Source organism: Chiloscyllium plagiosum, chromosome 6 (assembly GCF_004010195.1).
Source record: "Chiloscyllium plagiosum isolate BGI_BamShark_2017 chromosome 6, ASM401019v2, whole genome shotgun sequence".
Lineage (NCBI taxonomy): Eukaryota > Metazoa > Chordata > Chondrichthyes > Orectolobiformes > Hemiscylliidae > Chiloscyllium > Chiloscyllium plagiosum.
The window spans coordinates 112339148-112354374 of record NC_057715.1 but is presented as its reverse complement, the minus strand read 5'-3'; the positions used below and the strand labels follow the sequence as shown (position 1 = coordinate 112354374).

The 15227-nt window shown below is 44.3% G+C and overlaps 1 protein-coding gene across 2 annotated transcripts in view; it reads right to left on the bottom strand.

The window, feature by feature from the left end:
* Nucleotides 1-574: 574 nt before the first annotated feature.
* pak1 (p21 protein (Cdc42/Rac)-activated kinase 1) overlaps nt 575-15227 on the bottom strand; it is a 150539-nt gene continuing 135886 nt past the window's right edge. For both annotated transcript variants that reach the window (XM_043692426.1, XM_043692427.1), the window contains 4 exons: nt 13626-13725; nt 5167-5363; nt 4278-4415; nt 575-1648 (listed from right to left, as the gene is read on the bottom strand). In XM_043692426.1, the coding sequence (XP_043548361.1) occupies nt 1562-1648; nt 4278-4415; nt 5167-5363; nt 13626-13725 (522 nt within the window). In that variant the 3' untranslated portion in view covers nt 575-1561. The remainder of the gene's footprint in view (nt 1649-4277; nt 4416-5166; nt 5364-13625; nt 13726-15227) is intronic.

The window sequence follows — 15227 nt, the reverse complement described above, 5'->3', positions numbered from 1 at the left end:
TCTGGAATGCAACATCTTTCATTTAAAGTAAGAAAAAGTTGTGTCGAGACTATGTTATGAATATTTTGAGGCGGCTTGGTCTGGTCTGGTCTGGTCCATAACACATGTCAGTGCATGCAAATGTGACAAAGCCTCATACCAAGAGGGCAAGAGGGGGGTCTTTGAGGGAAAGTTTCATAATCCCTGTAAGAATGTTACAGACCACAAGCATCCATTTGTCCCATCATGCATCTGCTGGCTCTTTGAAAGTAGGATCCAATTAGCACCATTCTCTGTCCTTTCCTGAGAAACTCTGCAATATATTTTCTTCTTTGTGTAATTATACAATTCACTTTTGAAAATCATTATTCAATCTGTTGCTACAACACTCTCAAGGCTGTACAATCACATCATTATCATCCACATTAAAAAGGAATTTCATTTCAACCCTTGCTTCAATGAGATGACCAAACTTCCCATCAATTTAAAAGGCTCACTGAATGGCACGATTGTTCTTGTGTAAATCATTCAGCAATTTGCGGTAGATCATTGCACCCAAATCACTCTCCCCAAAAATGGAAAAACAATGTCAGAATTATTATAACACACCCTTTTATTTCTTTATCCCCCAGGAATTAAAATTCCATAGTTTTGTACACTATAGACATTTTCAAAATTTAGCAGCATGAAAGTCACTCAAGGCAGATGTATGGCACCACTTTTTGGGGTCGTAGTGTTTAGAAGACTGGTACAAACAAATATTTAATGGGGAAGGGAGGGAGAGGCACACACAAAAGAGAAAGAAATTACATGTCAGACTGCACTGAGTGCATTAAAACTACAGTCTCAATCACTACTCCATGTACATAATTAATAAACAGCCTGTTGTACATTCTCAGTGATTTAGGAATAGCCTTGAACCAAAGCCAGCGAGCTGATTGATAAATCAAAGTGAAAGACAGGGAGAGAAGCAAAACTTATTGACTGACGTGATGAAGAAACAAAAAGATTGAAAGCATTTCGTTGTCGACATGTCGAGAAACCATGCTTCAGAAACGTACAAAAACAATACCCAGCAGCTAGTACCTCTCATTTGTTGGGTACAAGTCAACAGTTTATTGTTCAGATGGAATAATTCACAGGGTCCGCTCTCGGTCACAACCAGCACCCCACTCAATTATCCAACAATTGTATAACTCAATTATACAATCTGAAAGGTGCAAAGCACTATTATCCAGTACTTCAGAGAGATCATTACATCCATTTCAGACAAGAGAGGAATTTCACCCATGTGTTAACTGATGCACTGGAGTGCATGGCAGAGATACAACCTGACAGTGCTCTCGCTCGCTCGCTCGCTCTCTCTCCCTCTCTCCCCCCCCCCTCCCCTCAGTTCTCACCCAGCCCACCCACCTCCCACCCCCTTTCCTGGAATTTGGCGATGAAAGGGTTGAAGTGGAGGAGCTCTGGGTCAGGAATGGTTGCATTGTAGGGTTCAGGAATGGTTCAGTCGTGGTGAGCGGGCCGCTCTGATACGCAAATCGAGATGGACAAGGGGGTCTCTGCTTGATCCCACATGGTGCTAACGATTGTTCTTGGCTGCATCCTTTGCAGCAATGATCAGTGGGGTCAGGCTGGACAGTGGCTTCGCTAGCTTCAGGAACTGGTGCTGTGGGCACAAGAGAATAAAGTGGGGAAAAATAATTAATCATCGAGTCAGAGAGATGTACAGCATGGAAACAGACCCTTCGGTCCAACCTGTCCATGCCGACCAGATATCCCAACCCAATCTAGTCCCACCTGCCAGCACCCAGCCCATATCCCTCCAAACCTTTCCTATTCATATACCCATCCAAATGCCGCTTAAATGTTGCAATTATGCCACCCTCCACCACATCCTCTGGCAGCTCATTCCATACATGAACCACCCTCTGTGAAAAAGTTGCCCTTTAGGTCTCTTTTATATCTTTCCCCTCTCACCCTAAACCTATGCCCTCTAGTTTAGATTAGATTAGATTAGTGTGGAAACAGGCCCTTCGGCCCAACAAGTCCACACCGACCCGCCGAAGCGAAACCCACCCATACCCCTACATTTACCCCTTACCTAACTCTACGGGCAATTTAGAATGGCCAATTCACCTGACCTGCACATCTTTGGACTGTGGGAGGAAACCGGAGCACCCGGAGGAAACCCACGCAGACACGGGGAGAACGTGCAAACTCCACACAGTCAGTCGCCTGAGGCGGGAATTGAACCCAGGTCTCTGGCGCTGTGAGGCAGCAGTGCTAACCACTGTGCCACCGTGCCACCCTAGTTCTGGACTCTCTGACCCCAGGGAAGACTTTGTCTATTTATCATATCCATGCCCCTCATAATTTTGTAAACCTCGATAAGGTCACCCCTCAGCCTCCGACGCTCCAGGGAAAACAGCCTGTTCAGCCTCTCCCTATAGCTCAAATCCTCCAACCCTCCAATAAAGGAAAGCATACCAAACGCCTTCTTCACTATCCTATCCACCTGCGACTCCACTTTCAGATGTGTTTTTTTTCCTAAAGCACGATGGACGTGGTTTGCCTGTCTATTTATAACACACAAAGCCTCCTGCCCAATCTACAAGAAGCCATGACTCAGTTGTACCACTCTGCCCTTTGAATCACAGTTATTGGTATAAGAACTAGGAGCAGGAGTAGGCAATTCAGCTCCTTAAGCCTGCTCTATCATTTAAGAGGATCATGGTTGATCCCATCTCGGCCTCTACTCCACTCTCTTGTCTGCTCTCCATAGCCCTTTAACCCTTCACTAATTAAAAAAAAAATCTGTCTGTCTGTCAGTCTCCTCAAATTTATTCAGTGCCCTTTACCCGAAAACCATGACCATTTGTTGTAGATTGCCCCACAAAGGAAAACGCATGCTCTGTGTATACTTTGTCAATCCCCTTTAGCATCTTAAAAACTGCTCCGAAGACCAAAACACAAAATTCAGGCCCACATTTCTAATGCAGCACTGAGGGACTACTGCCCTATTGGAGGTGTAATCTTTCGGATGAGGTATGAAATCAAGTAACTGTCTGCCCAGTCTGGCAGGCAGAAAGAGACCCATAGCACTGTTCATGGAACAGAAAGGGGAGTTACCACTGTTGTGTGGCCCATTTTTATTACTTTATTATGGATTTTTTTGGTAAGTTTGCTGTGTCCAAATTCCTACATTAAAACTAACTGTACTTCCAAAACAGATGAGGAGGATTTTCAATTAGCTAGATGGCTGGTTTGTAATGCAGGGTGATGCCAACTGCATGGGTTTAATTCCCACATCAGCTGAGGGGACCATGAAAGACTCTTCTCCTCTATCTCTTTCCTCACTGGAGGTGTGGTGACCCTCAGATTAAACCACCACCAGTTGTCTCTTGCTCATGAAAGACCAGCTCTACTGCCTGATAGGACTATAGTAACTTTATGTTTAACTTAAAAAGTAAATTAATAAAGCTGTTGTCAATGCTCTATGAACATGACACAAGATTGTCTTCTCATTTAAAGATGTGTTTTGAATTCCACTGCTGCAGGAAATGGCTTTTCTGTATCTGTCCAATCTAACGTCTTCTCACTTTACACAAGACAATGAGATAACCGCTTAGCTTTCTAATCATAAGGCAAAAGTGAGGACTGCAGATGCTGGGGATCAGAGTCAAGATTAGAGTGGTGCTGGAAAAGCACAGCAGGTCAGGCAGTATCCGAGGAGCAGGAAAATCGATGTTTTGGGCAAAAGCCCTTCATCCTGATCTTGTTTCTAATCATAATCCAAGTTCTGTAACCCATCCTCAATGTTACTCTTTAAGCTTACTGAACAGTGGGCGGCATGGTGGCACAGCGCCTGAGACCCAGGTTCAATTCCCGCCTCAGGCGACTGACTGTGTGGAGTTTGCACGTTCTCCCCGTGTCTGCGTGGGTTTCCTCCCACAGTCCAAAGATGTGCAGGTCAGGTGAATTGGCTATGCTAAATTGCCCGTAGTGTTAGGTAAGGGGTAAATGTAGGGGTATGGATGGGCCGCCGCTTTGGCGGGTCAGTGTAGACTTGTTGGGCCAAAGGGCCTGTTTCCACACTGTAATGTAATGTAATATAATCTAATTTGTTCTATCATGTTTCTATTAGCTGTTTCAAGAGCCATCCAGTTACTCTCTGATAAATTGTCGTGCTCATTTGAAGTTTGGCATTCTTGCATTTGCCCTGGCTAAAAGCGAGACTCCCCGAATGCTCTGTAACAGACCACTGCTATCACCGCTAACATTAACACCTAACTAACCTGAAGCAACTCCTTGGATGAACCCCTCTTCTCGACATCCATCTCCAAGCAACGGTTCAAGAAATCCCTGAATACAGGAGATAGCCTTTCAGGATTCTGTAGCTCTGGCGTGCCATTTGTTGCTATCAGATACAATGCCTAGTGAAGTGAAATAACAAAAAAAAATTACAATTAATAGGTCATCAACAGAAAACAAAAGCTCAACTGTAGTTGACTTAGGTCCTGCTTGAAGTTATTGCCAAAAATTTCTTTTCATGATTTATGTGATTCTAAGCCGCTGAGCTGTGACATTGAATTGGTTGGGAAGATACATTTAGAATACAAAGGCCACAATTTGCTGTGAAAACTGATAAATGTCGAGAATTGATAAATTGCACTCACTGAAAAATTGGATTAAAAAAATGTACGAAATTTTAAATAAATTAGGCCTCAATTTCTGATCTTAGCCAACCCCCATAAGAAACGACAGAGTGGGTGACTGAGTGATATGTGTGCACGTGTCGCGTGGGTGTGTGAGGGGTAGGAGTGGGTGTGGATTTGGTGAAGTTGGCCACCCATATTCCACTATGATTTGACTATTTGCAAATTTAAACTCGACTCAGCAAGAGCACACTCTCCCTAAAAGAATGAGGAGTCACAAGGTTGGCTTCAATGGTGTCATTATGGACTCAGTCAGCCAAATGCCCACTGCTCGCTAGGATATCAATTCCCATTAGCTCTGGGCAGGAGTTCAAGTCTGAACATATACCAGGAGGTCTCAGCAATAAAACCTAGCACCTACATCAGATAGATCAGGAAGCTGCTCATGAAAGTAGGTCTCTCAAGCTATTGTATTTCAGCATTTTGTTAATGTTTTCAAATCACTCAAATTAAATAAACACAGTCTTACCCGGAGGGGGTTCTCATTCAGGTACGGAGGCTCTCCCTCAATCATTTCAATTGCCATGATTCCCAGTGACCAAATGTCTACTTTGGGGCCATATGCTTTTCGTGTGACCACTTCAGGGGCCATCCAGTATGGTGTCCCCACCATCGTGCTCCGTTTACTCTGCTCTGGCGTAATCTGAGCACAGAAGCCAAAGTCGGCTGAGGGAAAGAAAACAAGAGCTAGAGATTAGTGTCATATTACTCAATAGCAAGCAACTGACATGTTGGGTGTATGAAAAGATGGGCAGGAAAAGGTCAGCTGCTCCACAGAGTCTGCTGTGTTACCAATGGCTGATGCATCGTGACTAGACATTTTTTATAACTGCTTCCAACCCCAGCTACACAATGCAAGCAGAGTCATGTAGCATGGAATTAGACCCTTCAGTCCAACTCGTCCATGCTGACCAGATATCCCAATCTGACTGAGTCCCATTTGCCAGCATTTGGCCCATATCCCTCTAAACCCTTCCTATTCATATACCCATCCAGATGCCTTTTACATGTTGTAATTGTACCAGCCTCCACCACTTCCTCGGGCAGCTCACTCCATACACACACCACCCTCTGTGAAAACGTTGCCCCTTGGTTCCTTTTAAATCTTTCCCCTCTCGCCTTAAGTCCTCCTCCACCCTTGGAAAAAGACCCTGGCTATTCACCAATTAGCTGAAACATTTAGGGAAAGACTGCAGTCAGGTCAGCTCTGTGATATTTTTACATTTACCCAGTGTGGTCTGGTCAGGAGGATCTCCTTGTGGGTTTGCTCCAGGGCCAGGCTAAAGAAACCAGCAACAAGCTGAGGCAGCAGCTTGTAGAGGAGGTCATAATTCCCAACCTTTGTGTCCAGGTGTCCTGGGAGAGGGAGCACCCCACTGGTACAGTCAAAGCTTTTGGAGGGAGGTGGGCACCCTTGGAGCTGCAGTGCATTGTCTCCTCCAACTCCATCTTGGTTTAGTTCCTCCTTTGTTTCTTCACCTTTCCAATTTTTATTTTGACACTGACCCTTGTGGGCTGTGGTTGTAATTGATGACCAGTAATTGATTGAATTGGTCATAAAATGAAAAAAAGTTTCTGGAGAACAGGAATGTGCCCAATGATTAAAATGTATCTGGCAAAGTACTGATTGTCCACTTGTGGCAGAGGCTGGTATTAGCGGACAAGTTTAAAACTAAGGGGTCTCACATCTAAGACAAAGATGAGGACAAATGTTTTTCAGTGTTGAGACACCTTGGAAATCTCTTTGCCCGATAGCAGTGGAGGCAGGTCATTGAATATTTTTGACAGGTCCTTGCCAAACAAGGCAGCACTGTCAGGGATAGGCAGGCTTTTAGTTTTGGGGTCACAATCAGAGCAGCCATGATTTTATTAAATAACGGAGAAGGCCTACTCCTGCATCTAATCATTGCACTTGCATGTACTTCCATAAGGGACATGCCACAGGATGTGCATGTTGTGAAGTCTGGCACACAGCATATTGCCAACTGGATTTGTTCCAGATGAACAGATGCTAGTTGCAAAATCCTGAAAATCAGGCTCATTTTCCCACCATTCACACATTTCTTCAAGAAAACTAAGGTTTCGCAACATACCATGTACAAAACATGATCTCCATATATTAAAGAAAAGCCTGACAAAGTAAAGACACAGTCATTTCCAACAATGTCTCTCCCTTCAGAGTGAGGACGAAGCAGGACTAAGACATTCTTTGTACTGATCCAATTCATTCACAGTGTGTTGGCCCCTTTGGCAGGGCTGGTACTTATTGACCATCCCCAGTTTCTCAAGAAATTGGCATTAAGTACTGAGTATCTTGCCATGCCATTTCAGAGGACCTTGGAGATGTGACTGCTTTGGTCTGAAGCCTTGTGTATTCCATTTTGTTATCCAGAGCATAGCAAGTTCACTTCTGGTAAGGATGTCTCTCTGCCGTGAACAGATTTCTAAGAGCGCACAGACTCCGGGGTGCCCTAATGCTCTGTCAGCACACTCAGCTGTTGCATTTTGTAGCCATAATCATGAATCCTATCCCATTCTCTCATTTACCCATTTATCACATAACATGGTCAATATTGCCCTGAAATGTTCATGTCATGTTTCTCTTCAATTCTCCTTCTCATAATTTTCCAAGACTGGGATCAATAGATGAAATTGTTGAAAAGAGGTGGGAGGAGTTTTACGGGAGGTTAAAAATCAGTATGAACAAGGTGGTTCAGTATCCTGTTTCTGTCCTGGAAATACAAGAAAAAATATAAACTGACTTCCCTCATCCCTTCCCATCTGTTTTTCACTCTATTGCTACCCTGTATTGTCAGCCTAATAGAGACTTGCCTCACTGGGGAAAAAATATCAATGGCTCCTCAGAAAACATATCCATATTAAATGGATCATCAATTATTCCACACTCCCACCTACATGCAATAAATTCTTGATGTGGAAGAGGTGAAAGTTTATCTACGACTACATTACATAAATTCAAGAGCTCTGTTCCCACTGTCTTCTAAAGGAACAGAATTTCAAAAACTCAAACCATCTGAGAAAAAAATTAAATCTGTCTTAAATGGGTGACCCCCTAATTTCAAGGCAGTGATAACTAGTTCCAGAATATTTTAACAGTATTAACGCAATTAGTTTATCTGATCGGGGAGGTCAATAATAAGGATTAGGGCTTTCAGACATAATTTATATTTCATTTGGAATCGGCGTACAGATTGTTCTGATATAATGCATGGCTTGTTAACACAAATTGGCTATAATGCGACTGATGAATTGTGGGTACTGTATGGATAACACAAACTTTCTACTGAACGGATATAGTGGTTTTCTACAGCAATCTTCTACAGCGCGATTCTCTATAGTGCTTTTCCATAGCGCGATTTTCTCTAGCATGTTGTTGCAGAGGAATGCAGCTATTGTGTTATAGCAGAACAACCTGTATATTCAGTATTGATGGGGTGAAATGGAGGAGAATAGGAGGACACTGGTATCGAGAGTAAATTCCAGCACGGACCCACTTCTGCGCTGTAAATCCTACATCATCCAATGTAAATACTGCGTGTTCCTGTAGTCATCCAATCAATGGTCAAGGCATACTCTGTAAATCGAACAGCAATTTTCTTCACAAATATCCAGAATCAGAAATACCCCAACACTGCCTTAGAATAACCTTCAGCCTTTCAGGCTTCCATACCCAATGTCTGTTTCCCACTTTAGGATCTGGCCAGTATAATGTTTTCCTCCAAGTACTGAGAAGAATGTAAAAATTAGATTCCCTACAGTGGGAAACAGGCCCTTCGGCCCAACCAGTCTATACCAACCCTCCGAAGAGTAACCCACCCAGACCCATTTCCCTCTGACTAATGCACCTAAAAATATGAGCAATTTAGCATGGCCAATTCACCTGACCTGCACATCTTCGGACTGTGGGAGGAAACTACAGCACCCAGAGGAAACCCGCGCTGACACAGGGAGATTGTGCAAACTCTGCACAGACAGTCGCCCGAGGCTGGAATCGAACTGGGGATCCATATGCTGTGAGGCAGCAGTGCTAACCACTGATCCACCGTGCCGCTCTTCAAAGATAATGTTCTCCCTTCAAAAGGGCAGGTAAATATCACGGATGATGGATTGGATAGCGCTTTCAAAAAAAAAAATCTGCATTTCTGTAGGACCTTTCACACGGAAATCAATGCATAGTCAATTCTTTCACCCACTGCAGGATCTGTTGCTGTCGCCCAATCAACCACTAAACATAAACTGGTCACAATCCAAGGCTGGAACACAAAAATCCACACTGAGATTTTCTGATATGGGGAGGAGCAAAGGACCCCTGATTAGAACATAGAACAGTTCTGCCTAGGAGATTGTGCTGAACAAGACAACTTAAACTAATCCTCCTGTGTGCCCCTAGTCGCGTTCCCTCCATTCCTTGCATATTCATGTGCTTATGGAAAAGCCCCTTAAACACCCCTATCATATCTGCCTCCACCACCACCCCTGGCAGAGTGTACCAGACACCTATCGCTGTATTAAAAAAAACTGCCCTTCACATTGACTTTGAACTTACCTCCTCAAAAGTTCCCCTGAATAGTTCCAATGTGTTCACCTGTGCAGAACAGTACTTCCCTATACAGGAAGTTTAAACTTTAAATTGTCGGCTTTACCTTGCTGAGACAGTGGCACGAGTTCCCATGGCAGTGGGAGTAGATGGTCATATCAGCAGAGACCTCAATCTAAATCTTTTTCCGGCCCTATACTAACCTGGGTTTTACATGGATTGAGAGCTTTTCCCAGCACAGGTATCAGCTGGAGTGTCAAAGCTTTTAGCACCCTGTCGGTGCTGATGCTGCTCATGGTATCCCACCACCTGTCAATGTTCCCAACGCCCCTCCCCCATCACTTCTCTCACCTCAGATAATGTTCACTACCCACTCCTGCCAACCTTCACCCCATCCTGACAACTCACCTTCTGTCTAGTCAATGTCGAGGAGGTCAGCCCTGCTGCAGGGAGGGGGGCAATGACAATTGTTCCTCCCCTCATCCACAGGCAGACACTGCTGCTCATTGGGTGGACAGGGTCAACATTGCTGGAATGGGAAGTGAGAGTGGGAGTACGGTTGTGAGAGGAGTGAGTTGAAAAAAAAGTGAGATGGGGTGGGACTGCTTGGAGTTGGAAGGTGTGAGCACTGTCACGCGAGACAGAGTTAGCACGATCAGTGATGAACATCGGTCAGAGGCAAGAGCATGAACATTATTGGTGGCCCCTCTTAAAAGCTGTGCAAGCGAACAACTGAAGAAACATCTTGAAAGGGCATCTTTTCAATCCCATGATACAAAAGGTGGTTTTGGTTCACTGGATTTACACTTGCCACTTGGATTCCCAACTCTGCTCGCCATTGGATCCCTTCTACAGCCAAGGTCAGACCATGCAAAGGCTCCAGCATAAAATGGTAAGTGAACAGTTTAAAATTAGTCAGCCCCTGGCACATTCATGTTGCAATTGTACAAGAGGTTTTTGAGGCTACTTTGGGAGTACTGTATACAGTTCTGGTTACCCTACAATAGGACAGATATTATTAAATTGGAGAGGGTTCAAAAGAAGATTTACCAGGATGTTGCCAGGAATGATGGGTTTGAGTTATAAAGAGACGCTGGATAGACTGGGACTTTTCCACTGGAGTGTCGGAGGCTGAAGGGTGACTGTATAGAGGTTTATAATATCATGAGCAGCACAGTTAAGGTGAATGACAAAGGTCTTTTCCCTAAGGTGTGAGAGTTCAAAACCAGTGGGCATAGTTTTAAGGTGAAAGGAGAAAGTTTTAAAAAGGACCTGGGGTGGGGGGGCAATGTCTTCACAATAGAGGTGATTTGTATGTGGAATGAACTGCCAGAGGAAGTGGGGGGGGTGCACATGCAGTTTCAGCATTTAAACAATATTTGGATAAGTACATGAATAGGAAAGGTTTAGAGGGATATGGGGCAATGTATTCATGAACATCCAAAATAAACATTTCACACCAGGAATGGTAAAAGCGCCATCTTGTGTTACAAATGTAGACAGTGCAGTCAGTAAAAACAAATTTGTTTACTGTACACTGGTTCTAAATTCATCTGAGAGTGCACAACAGCCAATCTTCCTGCACGGCTGCTGGGCAGAATACTGGGCTCTCGCTGCAGAACAGAGAGGTGTGCAGGCTCGCTGCACTGTCTTGGACATGGAGGGGACACACCAGAAATCTGCCACTAAAGTTTACAACAGCATTCATTAATGCATGTAATTTAGAAGCGGTGTTTAATTCACTTGCGTATTTCTGGCAATGTATTGTGGCATACCTAGCTAATCTTGGGCTGTGGTTGACTTCCTTGAACCTCTGCAGTCCTGGTGACAGTGTTGCTCCCACAATGCCAGTCGTGCATATGTATTTGAGTGAATTCCAAGATCACTGAGAGAGCAGCTCAGGTAAGAAAGATTTTCTTCCATTAGTCAACCAGTTGGATTTTTAATGTCAATTGGACAGCCCACACTCTTAGACATAGCAAGACTTTGCAAAGGAAAATAAAATGTCTAAGCATGAATGGGGAGGCGGGAGAGGATAACAGGGGTATGGCTTTAAACTCTTTTTCTGCTTTATTAGCCTGGATCACATGGGTACTGATCCAGTAATGTAACCACTGCACTACGTTACAGGTACACACTACCTCTGGCAGAAGGACAAACTCCAAAGTTTCATTTGCTATGTAGTTTGTCTTTGAGGGGGTTAGGTAGAATTTCTACTTTGCTACATGTAGCAAGTGAAGTCAAGGGCACTCTGTCAATCTGGGAGGACAAGTTACTCCAGAGGACAGGAGGTGACACGTGTCACACTCAGAGAAAACACTCTCCTCCCCATAGGGCAACAGCTGTCACCTTTGTGTAACACATAGGAATTAGAGGCCCCTTCAAAAGACAAAAAGCAGACAAAGCCTTTAAAAGTTTATGGTTCATGCACTCTCAGAATCCATGAACCGAGTGAACCATGGGACAGCTACATGTAGCATCCTTCACCCTAGGAGCCCAATGGTCAGGGCGAGGGCTCCCACTGAAATACCAGGGATCTCATCTGCCACTGGGTGGCAAGGTGGTACATCCATTTGGCAGATGAGGGCAAAGAAGAATGTGCAATAGCAGACTACATGGGAAATTCCTCTACACAAGGATTAGAGAGAATTTCCTCAAGGCTGCTCACAACGCAGGGAAACAGGACCCGAGGCAGGATGTGATTCTGTCAAAAATGGCATCTGTTCAGATGGAAGCCTACTCCACACCTGAGCACCTCGACATAAATTTCCTCAGGGCTGAGTCACACGGGTTTGAGCCACTGAACAGCTTTGGCCAAAAGCTTTAGTAGCTGATCTTTTTGGTCAATTCCACCTTCCTGCTCAACACACTTACCTGTTGTTCCATTGACATGGAATACAGGCAGAACTAGCCATTCGGACACAGAACTGGCTCAAAGGTAGAAGTCAGAGGGTGGAAGGTTGCCTTTCAGACTGGAGGCCTGTGACCAGTGGTGTGCCACAAGAATCAGTACTGGGTTCACTGCTTTTCCTCATTTATATAAATGATTTGGATGTGAACATAGGAGGTATAGTTAATAAGTTTGCAGATGACACCAAAATTGGAGGTTATTGGACAACAAAGGTTATCTCAGAATACAATGGGACCTTGATCAGATGAGCCAATGGACTGAAGAATGAAAGATGGAGTTTAAATAGACTTTTTGGAAAGTCAAATCAAGGCAGGACTTATACACTTAATGGTAAAGTCCTGGGAAGTGTTGCTGAACAAAGAGATCTTGAAGTGCAAGTTCCTCGAAAGTGGAGTCTCAGGTAGCCAGAATAGTGAAGGCAGCATTTGATGTGCTTGCCTTAATTGGTCAGTGCATTTAGTTAGGAGTTGGGAGGTCATGTTGCAGCTGTACAGGACATGCCTTAGGCTACTTTTGGAATACTGCAACGATTCTGGTCTCCCTGATACAGGAAGAATGTTGCGAAACTTGAAAGGTTGCAAGTACTTTCCCAGGGTGGGGAAATCCAAAACTAGAGGACATAGGTTTATGTTGAAAGGGGAAAGATTTAAAAGGGACCTAAGGGGCAACTCTTTCATGCAGAGGGTGGTGCGCGTATGGAATGACCTACCAGAGGAAGTGGTGGAGGCTGGTACAATTGTAGCATTTAAAAGGCATCTGGATGGGTATATGAATAGGAAAGGTTTGGAGGGATATGGGCCAAATGCTGGCAGGTGGGACTAGATTTATTTAGGATATCTGGTGATGGGCGAGTTGGACCAAAGGGTCCATTTCCATGCTGTACACCTCTGACTCCATGGCAGTGCCCAGAAATCTATAGATCTCAGCCTTCAATATACCCCAGCCTCTGGGGGATAGATAATCCCAAAGAACCACCATCTGGAGAAACACCCCTCATTCTCAGCCTAAATAGCAGATGATCATCATAAGACAATGACACACCCCTGTCCAGTGCCAGGCTATACACTCCCAGTGTCAATCCTGTCACATTTTAAAACTTTGTCTAAATTCCACCTTCTAAACACAAACTGAGCTCTAGGGCTCTGTTCAGAATGAGACATGGAAAACATTGCAATACAGTCAGTTCTGATATAACGCGATAGTTCGGCTCCTGTGAAATCCTGCATTGTAAGAAAATCACGTAATATCAGCACTATTTAAACTAACAGGGCCAGAATCACGTTATAGCCAATATAGGTAAGGAAAATTTCATGTTCTGCAAATAATGGCCTAAATTCCTCAATTGTGTTATAGCCAATGCACTTTGAAGAAAAGCTTGTTACAGAAGGACTGACTGTACTGCCAAAATAGTATTGCAGTTAAGTTGCTAGAGTATAATTTTCCAAGTTTAAATACATACTTAGCTTGACAGAGCCATCCATTCCCAGTAGGATATTGTCACTCTTTATATCCCTGTGGATGACCTGGTTTGAATGTAGGAACTCCAGAGCTTGTAGACACTAGAAAAAAATAAAAAGACATAAAACATTGAAAAGAGCAAATCAAACAGAAATCCCAATTGGACTCATGCTGTCAGGTTACTTGATGTTGACAGGTGTCTGCACATTAGGAAGGAAGAAAGGGCAGCACAGACGCTCATTGTTTATCACAGAGACTTCAAAAACTAGGGATGATAGATTCAAGCTCAATGGCAGAAGGATTAGAGGGGAAATGAAGAAAAATGCAGAGGGTGGTGGGTATCTGACATTCACTACCTGAGCTGGTGGTGGAGGCAGAGACCCAAAAGTATTTTTACAAGTACCTGGATCTGCACCTTAAGTGCTGTAAACTGCAGGCCTATAGGCCGTGTGCAGGGAGATGGGATTAGGAAGGGCAGCATGAACAACATGGGTTGAATAGCCCCCGCCACCCCCCCCATCTATGCTGTAACATTTCTGTGGTTCTACTGTGTCACAGCTGAGGTCCTGTTTAACCTCTCAGATGGAGATTTAAAGGATCCTCTTGCACTAATTTGAAGAGCAGCCTCCCAGTGGCTTGGCCAATAATTATCCTTCAACAAACATCACTAAAACAGATTGTGGAGTATTAGCTCAGTGAGCATTATTGAAGCTTACTGTGTGCATCTGGGTGCCACTTATCCTGTCTTCCAACACTGATACATTCAAAAAAGCATTTCATTGTTTGTGAAGCACTGTGGAGTAAATTTGCTAAATTTGCTACATCAATTTATTTTCAGGCTCCATTTGTATTGTAGAGTTGATCTTGCCCTCAGCACTCCATGGCTAAGCATTTAAAGATCCTGAAACAAAAAGCAGAGTTTGCCAGAGAAACTCGGCAGCATCTGTGGGAAGACAACAGTTAACGTTTTGAGTATGGTGACTACCACACTTGAAACACTAACTCTGTTGTCTACCCACAGGTGCTGAGTTTCTCCAGCAAATTCTGCTTTTGTTTCAGATCCCCAGCATCCACAATTGTATGTTTTATTTAAAGATCCCGGTGCCACCTTGGACTTTAGTTCTGCTCTCAAGGTGGATGTGACCAGCTCTGGGTCCAATACACGACCAGCACAGTTTTCAATCCATCATGGTGTCAGTCACATGACAGCAGGGGTAAGGTTCCAGGGCAAGCTTTCAAGTTGCAAATTCAGTACATGCAGTTAGCCCAAAAGGTGACCGCCCAGTACTGTGATCTTCAACTGCTCTACAGGACAAATAGGCTAGGAAAAGCAGCAGGAGAAAGTGAGGACTGCAGATGCTGGAGAGCAGAGCTGAAAATGTGTTGCTGGAAAAGCGCAGCAGGTCAGGCAGCATCCAAGGAGCAGGAGAATCGACGTTTCGGGCATGAGCCCTTCTTCAGGAATGAGGAAAGTGTGCCAAGCAGGCTAAAAGGTATGGAGGAGGGACTTGGGGGAGGGGTGTAGGAAATGCGATAGGTGGAAGGAGGTTAAGGTGAGGGTGATAGGCCGGAGTGGGGGTGGGGGCGGAGAGGTCAGGAAGAA